Source organism: Lissotriton vulgaris, chromosome 4_1 (assembly GCF_964263255.1).
Source record: "Lissotriton vulgaris chromosome 4_1, aLisVul1.2, whole genome shotgun sequence".
NCBI lineage: Eukaryota > Metazoa > Chordata > Amphibia > Caudata > Salamandridae > Lissotriton > Lissotriton vulgaris.
In genome coordinates, this window is record NC_141691.1 from 434,484,769 (window position 1) to 434,511,137 (window position 26,369).

General features: G+C 43.9%; 1 protein-coding gene across 1 annotated transcript in view; it reads right to left on the bottom strand.

Annotated features, from left to right (window-relative positions):
- Positions 1-26,369, bottom strand: part of DIAPH2 (diaphanous related formin 2) — a 3,821,702-nt gene that overhangs the window by 1,922,945 nt on the left and 1,872,388 nt on the right. The window contains exon 18 of the mRNA XM_086964614.1: positions 5,213-5,311. Coding sequence (XP_086820740.1) covers positions 5,213-5,311 — 99 coding nt within the window. The remainder of the gene's footprint in view (positions 1-5,212; positions 5,312-26,369) is intronic.

Sequence of the window (26,369 nt, forward strand, 5' to 3'; positions counted from 1 at the left end):
GTGCTCTGCTTCACACGTATAAAGATGATAATTAGCTCACCTCACTGGGACAGGCAGAAGTACAGAATGGTTAAAGCGAGAAAATGTCGCCTTTATAAAAGTGGCAATTTCAGACCTGCAATTTAAAAAACAACGACACTAAAATATGTGTTTTTTAAATTGTAAGTCCAAAGACACCAAAGACAGTTTTTGAGCACTGTAGTAGTGTTTGATGGGAATGTTAGTTTCTGTGCAACCCAGCACTGAGAACGGAGGAGGTCAAGGGGTTTTGATGTAATCAAGGGTTTATTTGGCACACATGTGCGAGTAGGATTTGAAGAAGAGTCTGGTGGGCGGTAGGTTGATTCTTTTTTGTTGCACACGGAAGAAGACACGTATATTTGGAGCCACCGGTTTCGGTAGCGAGGTAGAGAGAAAACCCTTGTAATTTTACAGATGTCAGAACAGCATGGGGAAAGGGGAGAGCATTTTTACGATATCATTTTTACGATATCATGCCTTGCTTTTTAGTTACGATCACTTGGGAATTTAGTAGGATGGATTATAGGGAAACACTTTTTGATTTCATGGTGTTTATAGGAATAAGGGGTTAGGAGAGGACTCCAGATCACTTTGATTAATTTAACATGAGTGTAGGAGAGTAGTGCCTGCTTCCTATGGTTGCCCCCACTTTTTGCTGTGATTCTCTGGGTTTTCGAATTCAGTCTGACTGCGGCCCTGCTAATCAGGCCCACAGCCTAGCTGTTCTCTCTCTAAATTGATACCATGTACTTTAGGTGCATACCAGATTGGTTACTGGGTCACCCTTGTGAGCCCCAATATAGTGTATCCTAGGTACCCAGGGCATAGGTGCACCCTAGGCCTACCAGGGGCTGCAGCATGTAATGTGCCACTCCTAGTTTGCCTTCCAAACTGACACCACAGGTCTGTTCACACAGCCTGGGTAAGGTGGTGTAATCACCCTGTACTTAGATATAGTATACCTATACCTATACCTATACCTATATACCTATATAGACACATATACACCTATAAATCACTCATAAGGCAGACCTCGACAATCTTGGCAGTAGAGTGCTTGGTTTTATGTGAGAGGGTGCACTAGCATGAGCTGAGCCCCTCTGTAGCTTTCGGAACCATCTCCTTATAGCTGTTCTATGATATAGCCATACCATATACTCTTAAGTGCATTATAATCCTTGCGGTTAATGCTAACTTTGGTTTGGCTTTATCAAAACATGTTGTGTAAGGTGTCCAACACTTTGGAATACTACCCCCTGCCAGTCCTGGCGGCAGGGGTAGCATTACACCCTTTTCAGAGGGAGAAGACATGTAGTTACTGGTTTTCCCCGGTAAAGTAAAACAGAGCCTCAGCATCACAAAATGGATGCTGCTGCCACAGACACGAGTCTGCCCTCCTGCTGCTGGACGAAACTCTGGCAGGGGAGGCCTGGACAATAGGTTTCCTGTCCAGGGAGGTTCTGGCACCTCCCCAGACAGGCTTTAGTGTATTGGGGCAGGGAGGGCTGCATTCAGTGAATGCTTTCCAGACACTGCCTGGGCACACAAGGCGCTCCATGCATTTCCCAGTTCAAACCGATTGCTGGGGCACTCTGCCCCAGCTCTGGCACGAAACTGGACAAAGGGAAAGGGCTGTAACCACCCTCTTCCCAGTTCCACCCATAGGAGGGACCTTAAAGGTAGTCCAGCCCCTAAACTTAGTATAAGTATAGAAACCCAGTCCCTAGGACTTTAGATTACCCTGGATGGAACTCTGAAAAATATATCCTGGACCTTCAACATTCCATTTCGACTGGAAGATGAAAGATATCTCCCTTGTGGTCAAGGAGTGACCACCCTGTTCAAACAGGCACCAACAGCAACTTTGCCAGTCTGCATTTTCGAGGCTCCCACAGGATCCTGAAGAATCTGTGACACAGGACACAGACTTCCAGACATCTCTGACCCCAACCTTCACTCACAGCAAACCTGAGACCCGTGGCGGACACGAGAGACGGGGGCCCGGAACTCCTGGACATCCTGCATTTTGCAAGCTGCACCTACTTCACGAGGTATCTCGAAGTTGTGCATTGGGGTGCTTGAAGCCCCAGACCCAAGCACCATTTGCACAGAAGCTCAGAGGCCCCACTCCATGAGTGTCCCGTTGGCTCCGCTTTTGCATTTCAGCTCGACTTGTCTTTGCGGTTCCTTGCCCATTGGCTAGTGAGCCCCCCGAATACTTTTCTTTGAATCTAACTTCCTGGTTGCTCCAGGCTTGCTCCAACTTCCCTGCAAGGGAGAAGTTCCTCAGACCTTGCTGGTCTGCACCGAAGCCCATCTTGACTTCCTAAGTGGGTTGCATTTGCCAATGCTTGATGAGTCCAATCCGGATACCGACACTGCAGTCAAATAGGTCCTCTGTGGGACAGCTCAAATCCAGATCCTCGTCGTCTACACCTCCTGGTCCTCGTGGCTGAAAAGACAAACTTCACCTGCTCACCTGAAATCACCCAACATCTGGTGGCATCTTCCTATCGCCGCCCTGGTCACTGGCAAGTGACCCAGACTCTGTCCCTTCTGCTTTCAGGTTCTACAGATCTTTGATCCACCCTTGGATCCACCCGGACACTTTTCCTCTGGTCGCCTGCAGCACTTCTTTGCAGATCTCCATTGAAATCGATGACGAAACCGGACGCCAAAAGAGACCTATGCACCCGGAGCGGCTGTGTTTAGTCACTGCACGCGTCTCCCGTGGGCATCCTACATCCCAACCTTTGTTTGTTTAGAATAGCCGCAGCGATTCCACAGGCCCCAGGCCTGCTTTCTAATTCTCACGTGGTTCTTATACCACTATTTTAGTATATGGTTTGTGAGGCCCCTAGGGCAAAACGTATACTGTGCAACTTATCTTATGCCAATTAAGTAACTTGTATTGAACTTTTACCTCTGACCTCATAAAGAGTGCAGAGGGGTTGTGTTTAGAACAAATACATATATATTTGATATATACCTTGTGTGGCGTGCTTTCATTTGGTACTCAAGGGATTATAATTGGTAAAACAATTCACTTAATTCGCTCTCTGAAGTCTTAGCCTGAAGATTGCTCGTCACTGCTACCCCTAGGATAGCTTTCTATAAGGTTGACTTTACAACCACCATCAATAAGGGTCGATTAGACTGTTGCAAGGTGCCCACTAGAACTAGTGGACATCATATGCCAGGCTAACTTCTCACAATGAGAGTCTACCAGGGGAGTTTAGCAGAGGGTGGGTCATGGGAAAATTTCTGGAGAGGTTTCTGTTAATGTTAATATTTACAGTCAGTATATGCTTTGTGCTCTGGACTCATTGTTTATACAGTCTTTTTTAATTAATTACAGTACCCCTTAGAAAGAACTGATGAGAGTTCGAAATGCATTGGGTTTTTACTGTGCTGGCTCAAAGGAATGTTAAAAGTACGTATCTATGTTTAAGCTTATTTGGCGACATATGATATCTAAAAATGAGCAATAAACATTCTAGTACCATCAGGCTGTCTCTGGAGTGATTCAATAAGCTGGGAGTACATGGATTAGTTTACTGGATTATTATGGAGTACTACGGTTCACTGAGAGAAACACGGTTTACTTTGATGGAAAGTCTCATTTCAGCAGTGCAGCAGCAGGGGGCACTAGCGTTGCCCTCTTGGAACTATCTTTGAGAAGCTGTGAAAAGGGACAGTCACAGCGCTGCCATGCACGCATTTACCTGCAGTTAAAGCTAGAATTCAATTATCATAGAAGTGAAGGTGTGCACTCACCATTTCACTTTTTTGCTTTTTATCTTTTTTTTTTTTTTTTACTTTATAAAAGTGGCATTTTCAGACCTGCAATTAAAAAACCAACATCACTTAAAGATGTGTTTTTTAAATTGTGAGTCCAAAAACACCAAACTCCTATTTTCTATTTGCTCCCAATTGGAAGTTACGCTTGTAAAGTGGTACAATGCAGCTTCAATGCTAACTTATGGGAGAGATAGGCCTTGCTATAGTGAAAAACGAATTTAGCTTATTTCACTGCTAGGACATGTGAAAATTAAAAAGCACATGTCCTATCTTTTAACTACACTGCATCCTTCCCATGGGCCTGCCTAGGGCCTACCTTACAGGTGCCTTACATGTAATAAAAAAGAAGGTTTGGGCTGGGTAAGTAGGTGAACTTACCAGGTCAACATGGCAGCTTAAGAAGGCACAGACAGGCTCTGCAGTGGCAGGCCTGAGACATGTTTGAAGGGCTGCTGGTGTCGTTGGCACAAACAGCGCTGCAGGCCCACTAGAAACATTTCATTTACAGATGCTGGGCACTTGTAGTGCACTGTACTAGGGACTTACTAGTAAATCAAATATGCAAATCATGGAGAAACCAAATGCCATTAAATTTTAGATACAGAGCACATGCACTTTAGCACTGATCAGCAGTGGTAAAGAGCTCAGAGTCCTGAAACCAGCAAAAAAGAAGTTCAGCACACAATCAAAAACAGGTCAGAAGCAAAATGGCAAAGGAAACCACACCAAAAAGATGCCAGGACTTACACTTTGTATCAGCCAATACAGAGGTTTTTATCTGTTGCACCAAAATGGGGGTTTGAGTGAACCATATCAGATTGTAGCACCTGTTATTTGTTGTTCTTTTTACACACAATGCTATACTAAGCTTAGGGGTGGCAGAACAGCCATCAGGATCCACACCTCAGCGGGGAGTGGAAAACCAACCACACATTTTGATACCGGTCTAGCTTTCAAACATATTGGTAAATGTTGCAGGTCCTCCTCTTCCTAATGAGGATAGCTGCTCATTCATACGGCTAACCATTATGAAAACAGAAGGCCACAATGAAATTTAAATTGTTGCACATATCTTACTAAAGAGTGAGCTACAATGCCTCTAAGGCCAGATGTTTAAGTCCGGGACAAAAAACATTCGATTTTGCTAATGTTTGATACGTGGCTCATCTTGAGAGAATACTGTGTGGGAAGACTTAGGTGGATTCTCAAACTCCCCAATTCAAACCTCTGCAAAACCCACCCAGGGGTGAAATCAACACAGTAGCTACAACATTGTCACGATTTCTATTTTAGACAGAATGTAAATACATTTTTGTTTTCCAAATGCTGTCATGGAAAACATTCACTCTCTGAGAGAAATGATTCTAATTCAGCAGAAAGGGTTACTTACAGAGATTCTGTGCGGATTTTCCATCCAACACCCTTAGTTCTTTCACTTTTTTCTTTGTTGAAATAGGTTTTTCTTCTGTCTCTTCAATCTCTCTTCTCGCTGCAACAGAAAGTTAAAATGTAAACACTGGTGTTGACCAAGAAAGATAATGCACACTACCATGATGACATCTATGTAAGAGTAAACAACAACAATCTATATTTCTTACAGTGAGCACCAACTGTTTTTCATTTGTTTTTCTAAAATGTAAAAGGAATAGGTTTTTACGACAGAAGAGACGATCGATTTTAGTCGCAGGACGTTTGGGGAAAAGGCAAGTATGTCCGTAGGGAGCATGCAGCTTCCACCTTTATTCCAGATGTATGTACTGTGTACGAGTTCAGAAAGTCCACAAAAGCCTGTTGGCTTAAATTGACACCTCGCAGCGTCTCGGGCTGTCAGTATTTCTTTTAATTACATCGAGTGCTGGCATCCTGTGATTCGGAAAAAGTAGTAAAGCGTATTGAACTCAGAATCGATCTCTATAAACTTGCTTCGCACGTTGCGCCATGAAATTGATCATCTGGATCTAAGGCGCTTGGTGCTGGCTGTCACTAAGCCTCTTTTTAGTCTGCGGAGCAATCGACTAATGTCAGGGAAGCGCGCAAAAAGAGTAACGACTTCACCGCAGCTCTGGACAAAATACACAGCAGGAAGTGCATTGAAAGAGAGCACAGGCAGGACCCTTCTCTGCCGATGAGATTAACAATGCCATCAGAGGAACACTGCCCCCAGTGCACGATTCAGGACACTGCACGTTATATCGCTCTACCCTGACAAACATACATACATGCCAGCATTTTAGAAAAGCAAAGTTGGAGAAAAAAAACCAGGATAATCAGCCTGATTCATCAAGCCGAAATGGGCTCGCAAAGGGCCAGATTCTGAGAATCTGGCCCTTTGCGAGCGCTATTTTTGCATTTGGGATTCATCATCCCAAATGCAAAAATCGGTAATAGCGATTTCGCTATTTTGCGATGAATTACATTTAAGGAATCTCTATTTGAGATTCCTTAAATGTAATTCATCATCCATTTTAAAATTGCGAATTCGCAATTTCGGCCCGCTATTTACCGTGAGGTCAAACCTCGTGTTAATAGCGAAAACTTAGAAAAATGCTCTTAAAAGCATTTTTCTAAGTTGCATGTTGCACACACACATGTTCGTATTTACTTTTAAGGGGTGCTACAGGGTGTCCTTTGGACACCCCTGGCACCCTTTAAATCGCTATCTTATTTGTGATTAGCAAATTGCTAATCGCAAATAAGGAATACTCCCCATTCATTCCTATGGGCCTTTTGGCCCATAGGAATGAATGGGGAGTTATTCCTTATTTGCGATTACCAATTTGCTAATCACAAATAAGGAATATGTAGGAATAGCATTTGTTTTTGCGATTCCTACATGAATGCCGTTTTGCGAGTCTGGAATAGAGATTCCTTATGAATCGCTATTTCAAACTCGCAAAACGGCACTATGATGAATCAGGCTGAATGTATTTTCCCCATTGACTTTCTATTGAGAAGAAGCAATTTTAGGCAAGGAACAGACAAAAAAAGCAATTTTTGCCTCGAAAATCGGAAGTCTCCCGCCGGAACCGGGTCTATTGTCATGTATGAATTGCCATTCCGACCCAGCAATCTGCCTGCCTGATGCGACATCAGAACCCTTGGGCCGTATGACAGGCAGAGCTCGGAAGCACAGGGCTAGATCTGCCTATTTGAGTTTCCGAGCCCTGCTGTCAGAAAAACATGCATTGACTCAGATATTTCCAGTTAATGTATGCACCGAAGGCGCCAAAAAAGAAGCGCGCAGAGTCACATTGCGCTCGCGCAGAAACCGCCACCACGGCCCGGCCCCTGGGTAGCTAAGAATCTATCACATAAATATGACACAGGAAAACCCTTCATCTTCGTGTTTATGTCCTTGCCAGTCCACATGGGGCAGCCTTTTTGCCCGAGAAAAGCCAAGCAGTCAGAAAGAATTATAGAGGATTTCGGGTACAGGGCTTCCTGCGACACTGCATGCACACAGAAGTGAATAAAATATAGTTTAATGTCTCAACAGCCTTCATGGAAATAGTCAGCCAAACAGACAGAGGTTCCTGCTCCCTTTCAATATCATAGTTATAAAAGTAATATTCGAATGTTTTCATTTCCCTGCCTTTATATGTCCATTAATCTCTACCATGAGAGTAACCATGATGTGCTACAATGAAAGAGAAACAACAAACCAAATGCCAATACTGAGCAACAATTTCAACCGCTTTGAAATATGGCGCCAGACCAATGAAGCAATCATAAGCTCATCAGTAGCTTTCATTTAAATAGCACATATTATTTTCTGTTTTCATATTCCAAAGGAACACACAAATACGATAGACAACACAATTAATCGTTTTCACAACTTGCAAATTATATAAAAAACGACCTACATGCAGATTTCTTAAATAACGTCAACATACTTAATCCCGCTCATACTTACTCTTATACACTCCTTGCATTCAAACCAAACTCATCATACACCCTACTCATTCCACCACCAAACACTATAAACGTCCTAAGGGGCAATATATTCAAGTCTCACTGATAGTGATAGGCCCCAAAGTACAAACCAAACAAAGTAATGGTTGAAACCCACGTTTTTTGTGCACACTAAACCCTCCTAGGAAGTTCACAGTTTTATGGAATCATTTCATAAGTATGCACACTGTAACCAAAACAAGTTTAGCAACTTAGCACATATAAGTATCTTGATTGTCTGCTTATTTCAACGAATTGTGTATTGTTTGATGGCATCCCAAGCTGAACTCTGAAAATGCACCCTGGCAATTTACTGAATGGAGTAGAGCGATAGGGGATGGGGGAGGGGGTAAAAGGACGCCAAAGATCAAAATGTGGGAAAAAATGATCAAACCATCAGGAGTTTCAGACTGGTCCTCAGGACATAAGGACAACTTTCTGAAGGCTAAGGAGCATGTGGCTGCTTTCAAGCAGGATTGGCTGACCGATCCGTTGATTTTGTCCTGAAAGTAGACCTGGTTGTACTTAGAGGCACAACCATGATTTATTCCAGCAGAATCCTGAAATACTAAAATATTTTAGATCATTCTTTTCCACTACTGCCTTTAAAACAAATGGCCTGCCTAATATATTTGAAAAAATGTGCAGTAAGGATAATATTTGTCCCCCACCAAAACATCTAGGTAGAAGACTCCCTAGCACTAACCTAGAATGGACTGAACTGCATAGGTTGCTCTTTGAATATGCGGCTGGTATTGAACCATGGGCCAGAACAGATCATTATATTCATGTCCAGCCTTATGCATCATTGTGCTGATCAAAAGAGAAGCGATTTCTCTCCTGGCCTACTCACACTGGCAACCTTTAGCTTTAAATTCATGTATGGCTCTGTAAATTTCCACAGCAGACTTTAGGGACTGCCTGATCCTTGGCAAATTATTTATCCACTCACACCGGACAGTATTAACTAAAGTGTGCAGAATGGAACACAAGAAATCTGTTATTACATGTGAGACATATTTTGTCTTTTGTGGCATAAGCACCTTTACAGGGCACACCGAATCACTTTGGATGCAGGAAGACAGGTCACTCAGCTAAAGGTCCCAGCACATACCTTTTTATGCCTTTGAGCCCTCTATTTCTGATTGGGCAACACTGAAATTCCATGTTTGAATTTAAGTTCATTCATCCTGAAAATAAAAACACATTTCCCACTTTCGAAAGGTCTTCTAAAGTTGTTGAAATTATTTAATAAGTATTCTCCTCCGCGCTGCAATAAAACGAAAATCACATTTTGGGGGATGGAAAGTAAGAATAAACAGGTTTCACCCACGTTAATTTGAGCGAGCGTGGAAAAGCACAGTTGGATTTCAGATCATTTTTGGAGGTTTTGCTTCTGTCTATAATCGTGTTATTTCACTCCTCCGAATCTAGAGATGCACAAAACAATTTAGATCAAAATAAATGTAAACTCAATAAAAAAGCAGACCTCTTCCCACAGTCTTCCTCTGATGCGCAAGAATTATCAAAATAAAGACAATAATACACTGTCAGACACATACAGTAAACCAGTTATTTCTTTCATTTCTCCCCTCAAGGCCCCTCATATGAATGCACAAGAGAGGTAACTTCTCTGCCACAATAAATCTAGTCTTACTGCTCTTATGTTAACTGATCCTCTCCTCCATCGTCCGCCCATTGGTCTCCTGGTACCTGGCTCCCGGCCCTTAAGATGCACTTTGTGGCTCTGTTTATTAAACTGTGCGACAAGACCCGTCTGCTCAATCAGTTGTCAAATGAAGACAAGTAATTCCCCATAAGGTTTGTATATTTCTAATGTTCTGAATACGATTTGACGCTTAAAACTACGTCCACAGACGCTGCCTCTGTCCACAACTATGTAGTCACGCGAACAATTACAAGAGACCGGCCAAGTACTAGTTGTCATTCCCGAATTCCCCGTAAAATCTAATTTGGAAACGGACATTAATTAGGGATAACCAGAGTCAGAAGAATGAGCTCCGGCTTGTCTTTTTACACCCAATACCACTGCTGGTAACACTTTAAGATCAATGTAGGATATTTACTTACTGCAGCATACAACTGAGTTTGCTAGATTGCAATAAAAGTACCAAAAATAGTTTTTTTGCCGTAGAAAAGTATAGCAAATTCACTCTTTCTGCAAGCTCCCTCACTGAGATCAACTGCAGAGTGCCTCATGGATCGTCACTCAGCCCTACGCGCGCCAATATCTACATGGCCCCCCCTTCTTTGCCATTGTCAGACAGCACAGACTCAACATAGTCTCCTACGTCGACAACACCCAACTCATCCGCTCCCTCACCAAGGATCCTGTCACCACCAGGCTCAGCTTTCAGAATGGAATGAAGTATGTTGCAACCTGGATGAGCAGCAGTTGCCTGAAGCTCAACTCGGAGAATACAGACATCCTCTTCCTATGCCCCCCCACCCCACCGCTTGGGACGTGATCTGGTGGCCCACCGTCCTATGGAGCCCACCCACCCCCATCAACCACGCCCGGAAACCTCTGCATAGTACTTGATTTCTCCCTCTCCATGACCCAACAAGTCAACGCCATTGCCTCCACCTGCTTCAACACCCTCCACAACATTCGCAAGACCTTCAAATGGATCCCACTGAATCAAGAAAAACTGTCACCCACGCACTCATAACCAGCAGACTAGACTCTGGAAACGCCCTCTATGCCGTCATCAACAAGCCTCTGCTCCACAAACTTCAGACTATACAGAACACCGCAGCCAGACTCGTCCTTGGCGTCCCTCGACAGGAACACATTACCAAACACCTGCGCGACTTCCACTTGCTCCCCGTCGAAAAGAGAGTAACCTTCTGAAATGAAGGTGAATCCAAGGATGGTTAAGGTAGAAGCTTGTTTATTCGAAGAGCACAGTACAATTAATCCAGCATAGATCAGCATCAATGGATAACTGACTCTTACAAAGAATGCACATCAAAATGACATATGCAAGGTTCTACATTCAGCAATGACATAGGAAAGAATGTGTGTGGTTAAAGGAGCAGTACAGAAGTAAGCAACACAACACATCCCCCTATCTATAATAAAAACAAAAAAAAGGAAAAGAAAAGAAAGAAACATATAATGAATAAAAACAACTACAGCAAACACTAACAAAGTTTGTGATAAGACTTTAACTGTTACTAGTGATATGATCTTTAACTGTTACTAGTGATATAATCTTTAAGCCACGAAGGAACCACCCTCTTCCTTGAGGAATGGCGGAGAGAAGAATCCTCACCAGAAACCAAACAATCCTCCCTAGGAGTGACGACTGACTCCTCAGAAATACCGCTAGGAGAATCTGAGTTATTGCTTCCAGTGACAACCAAACTATGATCTGGAACTTCACACGAATTTGGGCAACTAACAACTCCAGAACCATGGGAAGAATCCAAATCACTATTAGAGTCATCAACCTCCAAATCTTCAGGTTTCCACACTCGATTGGGAACATCAACCTTAAAAGAAGGATCAGGATTGCATCTGGCAACTCTGCTTAAGTTCCAAACTTTCCCATTACTGAGTTTAACAGAATTTTTCAAAACTTCCAAAACTTGGAAGGGTTCAGAAAAGGAAGACTCACCCTTCTGTACCTTGAAAGGTTTTTTAATTCTAACCCAGTCACCAACATTTATTGTCACCTCCTTTGATCCATGCCTCGAATCATGATATCTTTTACTTTTATCGTGGACTTGAACTAACCGTGCCTTAACTAAATCTTTTGAGTAGGGATCAATTTCACCAGAAAATAACCAAGTGGGAATGGTTTTAGAACGTGGGTTCCTACCCTTCATCAAGACAAAAGGAGAAATACCTGTAGAGTCATTCACAGTAATGCGATAGTTCCAAACAACTTTTCCAACCTGAGTTTGCCAATCCAGATTGTTACTAATAGAAAGTTGAATAGTGTTCTTCAAAACCCTGTTAAAACGCTCCACAACACCATTGCCACCAGGATTGTAAAGGGACGTAGTCCTATGTCTAATACCAAGTTTGCTAAAATACCTTTTTGCCTTAACTGATAAAAATTGAACACCATTATCGGTGAGAATGCAAGAAGGAATACCTTCAGTGACAAAAGTTTCATCCAGAAAACTTAAGACGGAATCAGTATCTGCTCTTTCTACAACTTTGACCACAGGCCATTTAGAAAACAAATCAATGATCACAATCAAATACCTCTGAGAACCATCCTGATCCTGAACAGGACCCATAATGTCTACGGAAACCGATTCCCAAGTAGATTCTGGAGGAGAACACTCCAACATAGGAGGACGGCAGGTACGCAAGGTTTTGTCAGCAGAAGCACAAATGGTACAGCCTCTAACAATTTTTTCTATATGAGAATCACAACCCGGCCACCAGAATAAATTCTTTACTAAGGATTTGGATCTAACAATTCCAGGGTGACCTTCATGGCAAAGTTCAATGATTCCTTCCCGCAACCCACCAGGGGGAACGATTCTTTCACCCCTTAATAAGGTGTCATGAGAAACAGAGAGTTCGGACCTAATCTCCCAAAAAGGCTTTAAATTATCATCAAGAACATCTTTTTTATCTGGCCAACCCTCAATGGTGAAAGAGATAACTTTCTGTAAGCATTCATCAGCGAGATAGTCCTTGTTCCACTCTTCCTTGCTAAAGGCTGAAAGTCCTTCATCATGAACATATGCTATTTGTAATTCATTCCACTCATTATTATCAACTTCCTCTAACATTACGGGCATTCTTGACAGAAAATCGGCAAGAACGTTGCTTTTACCTGGTACATAAATAATTTTGTATATGAAATTCTGTAACCTCATAGAAATCCTAGCCAGGTGAAGGACTGGGTTCTTTGGACCCAGCGGTGCCAGGGCACAACACCTGAAACCTTCGTGGGTAACCTGCTCCGGCGTACAAGTCACAGAGACACGGGACACTTCCTTCGGCGTCAAAGAGTCAAGGTTTATTTACTGCAGGGAACACAGAAGTCACAAGAAGTACATCGAGTGTAGTTCGGGGAGACTGCTTCAAATTGTATTTGTGGATCGCTCCTTTTATACAGTTTCTACCCATAGGATAACATGATACACAATAGTTTACAACCTGGTTCCCACAAGTCGCTCTCAGAGGGGTCGCTTAGATCACTTTGAAACACACAAGATCCGGAACATAAGTGCGGAAACATTTGGCGGTTCCCAACTGTAAAAACCCATCTTCCCACCATTAGCAAATTCCAATCAGCAGTAAAGTAGATCGAAATAGGAACGAAGACAGGTGCAGAGGAAGACGGAAACAGTGGGGAGATCGGAAAGGGTGTAAAAGGGGAGTGTCGAGAAGCACGAGATACAGGCATCAAAGGGACGTGCCTAATGAGATGCACGGCTGAGACAATAAGCCCGTGCGGCAAGATGAGCCTCGAGCGGCGCCATCTGCCTTACAGTAGCATCCCCCTCGTCATAAAGACACTTACAAAGAACATGTGTCTTCCGCAAATATCTTGGGAGTCCCAGGGTCGCGAAGCGGACAGCGTCCGTTCGCTGGCTACTTGAGGGCAAGAGACAAAATGGATGCCGTATCTAAGATGGAACCCGTGGGTACAGATGACAAACCCACATAACAAACGAACGGTTTAAGTTAGCACAGCGAAACTGCGCACACTTACAAAACTCGTCATTTGCGGTTCATAGATACTAGACTCGACCATATTCGTGCGAGTTAAAAACACCACTTACAATTGTCACGGAACCTCAGACGCTCCTTTTGCCCTCATGTAGGCAAGCACTAGTCGGAATCATACTCAATATTCATCAGACCATCAAGATGTCGTTGTAGCATAGCTCTGTCCAACCGAGTCCCCTTGGTAACAGGTGGTTGTCTCATACACGTTGTAGCACAGAGGCCACATAAGGCAGGACCACACTGCACACAAAGGCAACACGTGAACAGGAACACTACCACAACCCCGATGATCGTCAGAATCTTCCAACCCCAAGTCGACATCAGGCCCCAAAACCAACCAAATAGCGTCCAATCCCCTACATCCACGTGTATGGATTCGGAGATCTTGTGCAACTTCGAGATGGCTTGATAGACAGTAGGAGCATTATCTGGAATGAAAATGCAACAGCTCGAATGGATCACTTTACATACCCCACCGCGATCTGCTAAGACAACATCTAAAACCATACGGTTTTGTAATGTCATAAGTCTCTCCGCCTGAAGTTCTGTGGTGATATTACCAAGGGCACTGGCAGTAATGTTAGCTGTCGATTCTACCACTCGAGTCAAATGTCTCAGGTTCCTACTATTAACCATAGGTCCCCAAAACGGGAGGAAACCCTTGAAAAAGTCTCCTGCCTCTTGACCGGCAGTATCCTCTTCGCTAATTACGCCTCGTACAACTCTAGTCTTATGATAATCGGCATCTACAGTAAACGTCGGAGGCAACAGATTTGCAATGAAACACGAGCCCATAAAGTCTGAGGGCAACCATGTGTATGCACGATCATGACAGATGAAGTACGTACCCTTGGCAGCCAGAAGCACAGGGATCGGGGACATTGACAGAACGTAACTTTCAGTGCAAGCACTTACTCCAAGTGAGGCTTGCGAACCACGACCCACGATACAAAAGTTACCAGTGTGGGGTACGACCCAGATCGGAGGCGAGCTTTTAAGTTGCTTTTCATTAATGAACGCAGTATATTCCACTCTATCCGAGGCCCTATAGGCTTGTACCTCTGCCTTAGGGATGAGATAAGCATCATAGATCTCATCTTCCAAATCCTGTATTATCATCGATACCACCCACTGCCATGAGGTAGGACCCGATTTGGGGGAACGTTCTGGAGAGGGGTGGAAACCCAGTGCGCTTCGAAGCATTGTTTGGTATGCTCGAGCTGACCCTTGGGAACTATACGGTAACACCAGATATGGAATTCCCTTACCCGTAGTATGTGGCATCAACCCACACACCCAACAATTAGTAGTGTTAACCACTAACTGATGCTGATGGAGGAGCTGGATAAAGGAATTGTTGCGGAATTCTACACGTCTAGCCTGTTCGTGTTCTGGTAACATATGAAAGGAATGAGGAGAAGCAGTAGAAGTAATGTTAGGGTAAGGAGTAGGAGTAGGGGTAGGAAGTAAGAAGTAAGACATAGTGTAATACACCCCACCCGCCAAAAATGCAGAAGCAGTTAAAAACAAAACAAACAACTGGGATACAAAACATTTCGTACGACTAAGTTTCTGCAGCTTGACTCTATATGCCTGAGCTCCTTCCAAATCATTCAGCTTCGAAAATGCCATTTCCCTACGACCGTCCGCAACGTTTCTTGACGCACTTCGTTCTGTGCAGCAATGGTCAATTCCCAGGAGTTCCTAGGAACCGACGGTCTTTAACCTAGCGTCAAGACCTACTGTCCAGAAGGAAGTACGCGCGCGGCCCTACGGCCCTCAATACACAATATGTATATATTAGCACAATATTTCAGCTGTGGAAGGAAAAAGATACAAGGAAGAAGCTTGATATATATATATATACAAAACAATTTTCAATGATACGAATGTTCAAAGTTGATCATGGGAAACGAAGATATTGCAGTTATCAATTTCAGCAAAGCAAGCAAATTTTTATTTGTCCTTAGTGTGAGATCGCAAAGAATATCGATGTTTCCCGGGACGTGTCTGCACGTCGAACAAAGGATCTGTTGAAGAGACAGCGTCCTGCTGATCAGTTCGTTGGTCTGGTCTTGAGTCTCTTGCTGACAAATGTTCAACAGTGGCTTTCTGCTGCGCTGAGGGTTCTCCAACAAGCTGTGCGTCGCTAAAAGGTACAAACGCCGGCAATGTTTCTGTTTCTGTTGACGCAATGCCTTTCCTTACCCACGGGTCTGCCGACAAAGGAATAGGGACTCGCTTACAATGGGTAGCATGTACCCAATTTTTCCGCCCCTCAAGACGAACGGCAGTCCTCGTGGCCAGGAGCACCTGGTAAGGTCCGGTGAAGCGAGGGTCCAGATTGTTTTTTCGTGAAAAATTTCGGGTAACCACCCAATCTCCGGGCTGGAGCTGGTGGCCTGGACCCTCCGTCTGCGTCGGCAAGGCGTCGTAAACCTGTTGATGAATTAACCTCAGTTTAGCAGTCAAGTCATGTAAGTAATCAATCAACATCGGAAACTCAAGATCAGAGAATATTCCTGGCCTAGGAACCCCCCACACATTCGCAGGACGGCCGAACACTATTTCATAGGGACTGAGCCCTATTCGGGAGTGTACAGTCGCCCTAGTTGACAGTAATGCTAGAGGCAAAGCATCAGGCCACGAAAGTCCAGTCGTAGCTTGAATCTTCGCTAATTTTAGTTTAAGGGTGCCATTGTACCCTTCAACCAATCCAGCTGACTGGGGATGATTGGCGCTATGGAATTTCTGATTTATTCCAAGGCCCTTACACACACTCTTCATCACACTTCCAACAAACTCACTTCCGTTATCTGACCACACGACTCTAGGCATTCCATACCGAGGAAAGTATTCCTTCAGTAGGATTTTCGCAGTAGACAAAGCAGTATTGTCTTTGAGGGGATAGGCCTCGATCCATCGGGAGAATGCGCAAACCACAACCAAAACGTATTTCAGGTTATTGCATCGCTCCATATGGATGAAGTCCAATTGGATCACCTCAAAGGGATACAAAGGAGGAGCAAAACTGCCAGGGGGAGTTGGGGTTCCTTTGCCAGGATTGTACATTATACACACCATACAATTCTTCACCAAACGTTCAGCACACTTAGTAATTCCATCATTCTTCCACACATCAGCCAACAACTTGCAAATACCTTTCGCGCTAATATGTGCTAACCCATGTGCCATTTGCACAACGGCCAGTACATACGCATCAGGCAACATCCATCTTTTCTGATCTGACAAATCAATCCAGCAACCATTCACATCCAACCTTCCCGTACTTTCTTTCCACTTCATCTTTTCAGTGTCGGTGGCCTCATTCTGAATTGCTTTCACACTCTCTATAGTATTCTCACACATACTTGATTCTGTAGGCCACCTAACCGAATTCGTCACATACATTCGAGTGCTAAGGTTCCGGGCAGTCTCCTTAGCAATCTCATCTGCAAACGCATTACCACGACCAACATCATCCGTCACTTTACGATGCGCACTACATTTAACAATTGCAACTTGAGCAGGCAAAGTCAATGCATCCAAAAGATCGTTCACAAGCTGGCCATGCTGTATTTTCGTGCCATGTGACGTCAAGAAACCACGTTCTCGCCACAATCGTCCGAAACTATGCGCTACACCGAAAGCATACTGACTATCGGTGTACACATTCACACGTTTACCTTTTGCTAATACACATGCTCTAGTAAGAGCGATCAGCTCTGCAGCTTGGGCAGAATTCTGATTCAATCTCGCAGTCTCAACAACAGTATTCAATGTCACCACAGCATAAGCAGTAGTCACATCACCATTCGGCAATTTAAAACATGACCCATCCACATACAGGATGCCATCCGGGTCTTCCAATGGGGTGTTTTTAAGGTCCACACGACCTTTTGTTTCCTCCTCTGTCCGCAAGTAACAGTCATGTTCTGTTACTGCATCTGACTCTGCACTAATTGGTAACAAAGTTGCCGGATTTAGGACATTACAACGTTTTATCTGAATGTGGCTTGCCAAGAGCGTCAATTCGTACCCAGATAACCTCGCACTCGTCAAGTGCTGAGTTTTCGTACGGTTCAAAAGAGTATCGACTGCATGCGGAACCATCACCGTAAGCATATTATCCATGACCAATCCTGCTGATTGTCGGATGGAGACCGCAGCTGCCGCAGTTGCTCTCAAACAACTCGGCAATGCTCTAGCTACTGGGTCTAAGGTCGAGGAAAAATATGCACATGGACGTTGCTTACCACCAAAAGGTTGCGTTAAGACGCTTAAAGCACAACCTTCCCTCTCGTGAACATATAACGTGAACGGTTTACTGTAATCAGGGGTACCTAACACAGGAGCCGAACACAATGAATCACGTAATTCAGAAAAACTTTTCTGACATTCTTCCGTCCATGGTAAAGGAGTCGAAACATCCTTGCACGTAAGAGCCACCAATGGTTTCGCTAGCAATGAAAAATTAGGAATCCACTGCCTGCAGTACGATGTGATACCTAGAAAGGCACGCACATCTCTTTGGGTTTGTGGCACAGCCATGCGCGCAATCGCTGCAATTCTCTCTGGGGTCAATCTCCTTCCCTCCTTTGACAATAAGTGACCTAGGTAGGTTACTTCTTGACAACAATATTGGAGTTTAGAAGGTGACACCTTGTGATTTAACTCACAGAGATGTTGCAGCAACGACACTGTAGCAATTTTGCAAATGTCCTGGGTATCAGCAGCTACCAATAAGTCGTCGACGTATTGGATTAAAGCCGCACCAACCGGCAACCTAAACGCATCTAGTTGACCCTTCAAAGCTTGACTGTAAATCGATGGACTTTCACAGTAGCCCTGAGGAGCGCGTTTGAACCGGAAGCTACGTCCACCAAGAGAGAAACCGAAAAGGTCCCTGCTCTCTTCGGCAATCGGGATGCTGAAAAACGCATTTTTCAAATCAATCACCGAAAACCATGAAGCTGTAGCTGGAATCAGAGTCAGTAGCGCCGTAATGTCAGGCACAACAGGGAATTGAGGAACCACAATTTTATTCACCTCCCGTAAATCGATAACAAAACGATAAACAGGCGGTTTGGTAGGATCAGTACGTTTAAGAATGGGCAGTACAGGACTATTGCACACGTTTCCCCGAGTTTCTTCAATGACATCTTTCTCGATCAAATCATAGATGATCGCTAACAAAGCTCGTTCACCATCAAGGGAGATACGATATTGGGGAATACGTGGCAATCGCACATTCAATTTCAACTGAACAACATAAGGGGAGATATCAAGTAGGCCCACGTCATTTGGACCCGTCGCCCACAAAGATGCAGGAAGAGAACTCAATTCCGGTGGAAGCTTATCGAGGGACAAGTACATGGGAGAGACTACCCTCTCTCCTAACGTAAGCTTTACACCCGCAGGAGAACAATACAAAGTCGCATACAAGCGTTTAAGCAAATCCAGACCCAAAAGATTTTCGCCACAACCAGTAGACAAAATCAATGGAGCTTCGAGCTCACGTGGCCCAATTTTAAGGGGCAAAGGGCGCGAAACTGGATTGCTAACGGGGGCGCCAGAGAATCCAACGGAAACATTTGTTAAGCCAGACAAAGGTGCGCCAGGGAGTTTCGAATGCATGATAGAACTTTTCGCTGCACCAGTGTCCAACAGAAAAGGCTCAACGACGCCCGATGTAGCAACTGCGACGTAAGGCCCTCTCTGATCAACCGGAACTGATACCACTCCCTCTCCTTGTCTTTGGCTGTCCTAGTAATTACTATCGTCAGGTCCCTGATCGACGTAATAATCGTCTACATTGTACTGCGCAGATCGTCCTTGCGATGATCCACGTTGGTCGAAACAATTATTAGAATTTGACGAGTTATCAGAACGGTCGTTCTGAGCACCACGACCTCTACCACGTGATGCATTCTGTGAACCACCACGACCTCCTCTAGACGAATTACCACCACTACGGTCATTTAAAGCAGGACAATTGAATTTAATGTGTCCCTCCTGTCTACAATAAGCACATTGATTGTACCCCAACGAAGATCTCTGAAAAGATGAATCATTACGCGGCTGCGATCGATTCGATTGCGACTGCGATCTATTCTGCTGAGGCGCATTCTGATTAGAACGCGGCGGATATGCTTGTTGTAACAACACTTTAGTTTTCAGCTCTTTCGTCTTTTTATCGGCACGGTCATTTTCCTCTTTTTCTCTATTTTCGTAATATTGTGCCGTAGCCAATATCTGAGCTGAGGTAGAAACGGCCCATGAACTTTCTGAATTTTTCAATTTATGGCTCAAGTCGGGCAATAAGTTCGATACGAATTTATCCACAAACAACCTCTGTCCACCCTCAGTACCCATATCCTGCCCACTATGATCGACGAATGTTTCCTCGAACCTCGTAAAGAAGTCTGAAACACTCTCATCTTTCTTCTGCTTACAGGCTGACAACTTGTCCCAATTTACCCTCATAGCTGGCATAAGCGTTTTCATTAATGTAATGATTCGCTGGGGAAGAAGTTCAATCAACTGATCGGGTTTAGTAGCAGCCACTTGTCCAGCGTCTGCCGCTGTAATGGCAGCCCAATCACCACCTAATTCATTCGCGTGATCTTGGTGACGAATCTTGGCCCATACCGGTTGCGGTACGACATTGCCAAACAACATGTCGATATCGGCCAGATTCATTATCGTAGCGTCTACGAGCTGCGATAATTCTTTGTAATACCCCGCAGGATTTTTGCGAGGGTCAGGCAAAGTTTGTTTCACCTGAAGCACTTCCGATCGTTTCCAAGGGAGGTGTATCCACACTCTCTGGAAATGTGCTGGTATTGGAGCATTAGCATTAGTATTATCAGCGGGTACCCAAACTGGCGGAACTTCACGCATAGGATATTGGCCAGACCCATCTCGTTGTTCAATGTCCTCAACGAACAATGCATGAGGAATAGGAGCGGGACGAAGAGATAGCAACCGCTCAATAGCACGTCGGACATTAGTGTCGACTATCAGTCCAGTTGCGAACTGAAGCCGGAGTTCAGACAGGGCGGTCAGCACCTCGTCAGGCGCATTGGCCGCTATCTGATCATGTAAGAACTTGCACATTTCATCAAACACATATCTCTGAGTAGGTATGTTGAATTGATCAAACGTTTCGAGGACAACACGAGGTGGATTTCTAACAGGGTTTATCATCCAACCCATCGCCATATTGTATAGCGCAACACGTTCTCTATTACCAGGAAGCTGGCTACGTCTCTGTGGACCATCAGAACCTGCAGACCCAAAAACAGGTCCGAGCGACTGAAAGAAGTTTGTCGCAAGGGGAGAATCACGATTACGAGTAGAGGGAGAAGAGTAAGACACAGGACTAACAAGAGAAGGAGTAGAGACGTTAGCAGCAACAGGGGTTAACAACACAGGAGCAGTAGCGTGAGCAGTAGCGGGAACAGGAGTATGTGGAAGCGGAGGAGCAGTAGGAATAGAAATAGGCAAAGGAGCAGGAACAGTCGGAAGAGCAGGTGCAGGTTGAGGAACTGGTGGAGGAATAACAGGTGGAAGAACAGGTACGGCAGGGACCACAGGAGCTGCGGTACCCTGTACGTACGGAGGTGGCGACTTCATAAGATAGGACATTAAAGAATCCTCAACTGCCTCTTCCTTCTTATCCGACTCCGTAGGCAAAACAGGATAGCATTTGTCTATGGACATACGCTGTAATCTCTCAAACACTTCCTTATCCTTATCCTCCTTATCACGCTGAAACTGCTCAGCTTTCTTCACTATAGTAGCAACAGTATCTCGCTGACTACGTTTATTTTGTCTGATCTCTTTCTGTCGGGCTTCTCTGCGCCAGAACCGAAAGGCATCAAACATGGCCGGCCTTGATTTACGTTCGAACAACTTTATTTCCAAATTATCTAAGATCGACGCTTCGAAGCTACCGTGAGGTGGCCAACGAAGATCGCCGTCTTTCTTTGTATATTTGATCCAATAATCGTTAAAAGCAATCGGGCCTAGCCCATGTTTGCTATATAAGTCATATGTAGGAGTTCCAACCGGAGGTATCGGACACGAGTCCTCCAGCAGGGAATCCGCACCACAAGGTCTAAAGCAACTGAACAAAGTACTGCGACCAGGCATCTTGCACACTAGCCGAGTTTCACAAACTTCAAGGGTTACGGGATTTCGGGATTTACCAAGTCCCAGCAAAGAACTAAACCCTCGGTCTTTGGCGGCTGCAGTCGTCAAACAAATACAACAACAACAAAGTACGCTAGCAAAGTGTCACCGACAAAAACACTCACACAGCGTGTACAACAAAGACACCCGCTAAAGTGTCTACAACAAAAACACTCGCTAAAGTGTTTACAACAAAGACACTCGCTAAAGTGTCTACAACCAAGAACTCTGGGAGCGACCCACAAATACTTAACTCAAAGATCAATGGCGTCCTCAGGAAGGCCCGTCAATCGTCTCGCTATACCAAGGTCTACGCCAGGCGCCAAAACAGGTCTACAGTCAGGGCAGCAGTCCGTCGCAGCCGTTAGGAGGCGGGAATCTTCGCGGGAAAAGTCTTCGGGCCACTTATTTCGACAACAGGATCGATGAAGCGGGGTGCACCTTCCCTCGGAGATTTCACACGAAGTTCCTCACGATCGTCGGGCTTGGACCGGTACCACTGATGCAGCCCCACGTTGGGCGCCAACTGAAGGACTGGGTTCTTTGGACCCAGCGGTGCCAGGGCACAACACCTGAAACCTTCGTGGGTAACCTGCTCCGGCGTACAAGTCACAGAGACACGGGACACTTCCTTCGGCGTCAAAGAGTCAAGGTTTATTTACTGCAGGGAACACAGAAGTCACAAGAAGTACATCGAGTGTAGTTCGGGGAGACTGCTTCAAATTGTATTTGTGGATCGCTCCTTTTATACAGTTTCTACCCATAGGATAACATGATACACAATAGTTTACAACCTGGTTCCCACAAGTCGCTCTCAGAGGGGTCGCTTAGATCACTTTGAAACACACAAGATCCGGAACATAAGTGCGGAAACATTTGGCGGTTCCCAACTGTAAAAACCCATCTTCCCACCATTAGCAAATTCCAATCAGCAGTAAAGTAGATCGAAATAGGAACGAAGACAGGTGCAGAGGAAGACGGAAACAGTGGGGAGATCGGAAAGGGTGTAAAAGGGGAGTGTCGAGAAGCACGAGATACAGGCATCAAAGGGACGTGCCTAATGAGATGCACGGCTGAGACAATAAGCCCGTGCGGCAAGATGAGCCTCGAGCGGCGCCATCTGCCTTACAGTAGCATCCCCCTCGTCATAAAGACACTTACAAAGAACATGTGTCTTCCGCAAATATCTTGGGAGTCCCAGGGTCGCGAAGCGGACAGCGTCCGTTCGCTGGCTACTTGAGGGCAAGAGACAAAATGGATGCCGTATCTAAGATGGAACCCGTGGGTACAGATGACAAACCCACATAACAAACGAACGGTTTAAGTTAGCACAGCGAAACTGCGCACACTTACAAAACTCGTCATTTGCGGTTCATAGATACTAGACTCGACCATATTCGTGCGAGTTAAAAACACCACTTACAATTGTCACGGAACCTCACAGGCGAGCAGAAGCGTTGATAACTCCTTCGGTAGTCAAAATCTTTACTAATGGTTTGTGGTCACTTCGTAACAAACACATTTTGCCCCATACAAAAGACTTGAAATGATCAAGTGCCCAGGCACAAGCTAAGGCCTCCCTTTCTATTATAGGGTACTTCTCTTCACAAGGAGAAAGGGATCTAGAGGCATAGGCTATTATATTTTCCTTCCCTTTCTCATCAATCTGCACCAAAACCGCTCCCAAACCCTTGTTACTTGCATCTGTGGTAATTACATTCTCAAAAGATGGATCAAAACTGTGCAAGGCAGTGGTCTGGGCAATAGCATTCTTAATATTCAAGAAATCTTCATCACAAGACTTTGACCATTCGAACTTCACACCTTTTTTTAAAAGTTGCCGAATGTTGTATGAGACACTCGCAAAATTAGGAACATATTTTGAGCAAAACTCAGCCATTCCTAAGAACGACTTGATGTCATCTTTACTTGCAGGAATAGGAGCCTCGGAGATTGCTGAAACCAAAGAGGGTTTGGGTTTAACCCCTTCAGCGTCAATGATATGTCCTAAATAAGTTACACTTTTCTGAGCAAATTTACATTTGGAATGTTCAACTGTAAGACCCTTGCTTTCAAGAATATTCAAAACTTTATGTAGCCTCGATAAATGCTCATTCTCATCGTCTCCAAAGACCAGAATATCGTCTTGAAAATATCTGACACCTTTTTCTCCCTTGAATAATTGGTACATAAGCCGTTGAAAAACAGCAGCCGCTGAGGCTAAGCCAAACGGCATGCGTTTATAACGAAAGCACCCAAAAGGCGTCACAAAAGACGTAAACTTCATTGAATCAGGGCACAGAGAGATCTGGTGGTATGCAGATGACAGGTCTATGGTAGAGAACCACTGGGCATTACCAACACTAGAGACCATCTCATTGATTTTGGGAAGTGGGAATTTATCAACCACAATGTTGTTGTTTAAATACCTTAGGTCTACACACAACCTGATTTTGCCGTTGCTCCGTCTTGCGACGACAATTGGCGAAACCCATTCACTCGCCTCAATAGGTTCTATGATGTCAGTAGACACAAGTTTATCCAGTTCTTTACTGACTTCATCTCTCACTAAGATAGGCACATTTCTACACTTGTGCACTTTTGGACAAGCGTCATCCTTTAGTATGATTTTATGTTCAAAACCAACTAAATTCCCCAAGGTTTTACTAAAAACCTTTGGAAATTTCTTTAAAATGCTATCTGTAACTATAGAACAGTCATCAACTACTAAGACTTGTTCTTTACTATTAGGATCCAATATAATGTGGAGTTGTTTTTGGTCGAACCACCCTAAAACAGGTGGTCCTTTCTTTGAAATGTACAATTTCCCTCTACATTCCCTGTCTTTGAACCTGAAAACAAACCAACGAAAACCCAGGATGGAAATAGGGTCTCCTAAATAACCTTCAGGGTGGATATCTGATGGTAATAATTTCTCCCCCACCTGTTGAATAAATGAGGATTTCCACATATCTTCATTAACAATGGTATAAGGTGAGCCCGAATCGGCATACATTTTTACAACTACACCACCAATACTCATTGTACAAATAGGCTTGTTAACCATGTCCTCGTCTCTTATTCTTAGAACCAACTTATCATGGACATTCATCACTAGATTATCTTCCACATCATTTTCAAAATTCTCTTCCTCATCAATGTCATTCACGAAATTTACTTTGCTTCTCTTTTTTCTATTACATGCTTTCGTCAAATGACCTTTCAACCCACAGCTAGAACATTTGGTTTTCAAACCAGGACATCCTTTAAAGTCAGCCAAATGGTCTAAACTGTTGCATCTATAACATTTAAGTTTAACATTTGAGGAAGACTGAGGATGTTTAGAACATTTGTTGTTAGAACCAAAAGACTGCCTAGAACTATAGTTATACTTTTTCCTGTCCGTAGCGTTAATTTTGCAAACTACATCATTAGACATTGCACTATTATCATTCTTTATCACATTAGCGCATCTGCCAGACATTTCTGCCTTGCGTGCGATGGCAAGAATATCATCAAGAGGAGAGTCCCCATTTATCCATAACCTATCCTGTATGGAGGTATTGTAAGAATGCATAACGATTTGGTCTCTAATTAACTCTTCTTGTATAACACCAAATTTGCAATCCAAGGATAATTTCTTCAAATCAGCTAAAAAATGATCAATATTTTCTTCTTTAGTCTGTTTCCTAGAGAAAAATGTATACCTTGTTACGCCAATACACACCTTAGGAGCGAAATAAGTGTCTAAATGTAAAAGTGCTAACATATAAACATTTAAATCACCAGGAAAGGAGGGTTTAGTCATAGTTTCATAAACTTTTAGTCCAACAGGACCTAAAGAATGAAGAAGAAGTCTCTTTTTTTGAGCATGAGACATTTTTCCATCCTCATCTAATGCATCAATGTAATTACAAAAATAAGGCTTCCATTCCAACCACTTAAGTGGTGGTTCATTACCAGAAACCCAAAATGCCTGAGGAGGATTAATATTGTAGTTAGGTTGAGTCATCCTAAATTAACCTACTGCTACAATGATTAAAAGAAACTAGATGGAGAAAAATGCTGGATTAGATGCTTAAATCTATCACTAACTGTGCTAAAACACAATTAAAATGAAAATTATGCAAATAAAATGTACTGTAAATCAGCAGATTAAAATGTACTGTAAATCAATAAAAATACCAAAAATAACAAGGTGTGCGAATCACCGTGGATGGTAACTCGCTTGAAAGTAGGAAAAGTGTGCGAATCACTGTTACTTGTGACACGCTGTTGAATTGTTTTAATCCTTTTCTTCTCTTTTGCGAGTAGCACGCAGATCTGGTAGGACAAGGTGTGCGAATCACCGTAAAGGTAAACCGCTGTCAAAATAATTAAATTAGTCACTCCGTTTCTGAGATAAGACTGTTTGTTTGACGTTGTTGTTTGACGTTGTCAGGGAAACTTGAAACAGCGGTGTTCGCGCCTTCAAGTTTTACTAAAATGGCCGCCGTTACGCTGTAACGTGTGACGTCACACGTAAACTCCCAGAATTCACAGCGGCACGTTGTTGCAGCTTCAATGAGGGAACGCCGTGGAACAACAAGGTTCGTTGATCAGAATTGTTTACCTTCGGGATTATTATGAGCGCTGGAGCAATTTCGTCATTCAGAATTGTTTACATTCAGAATTG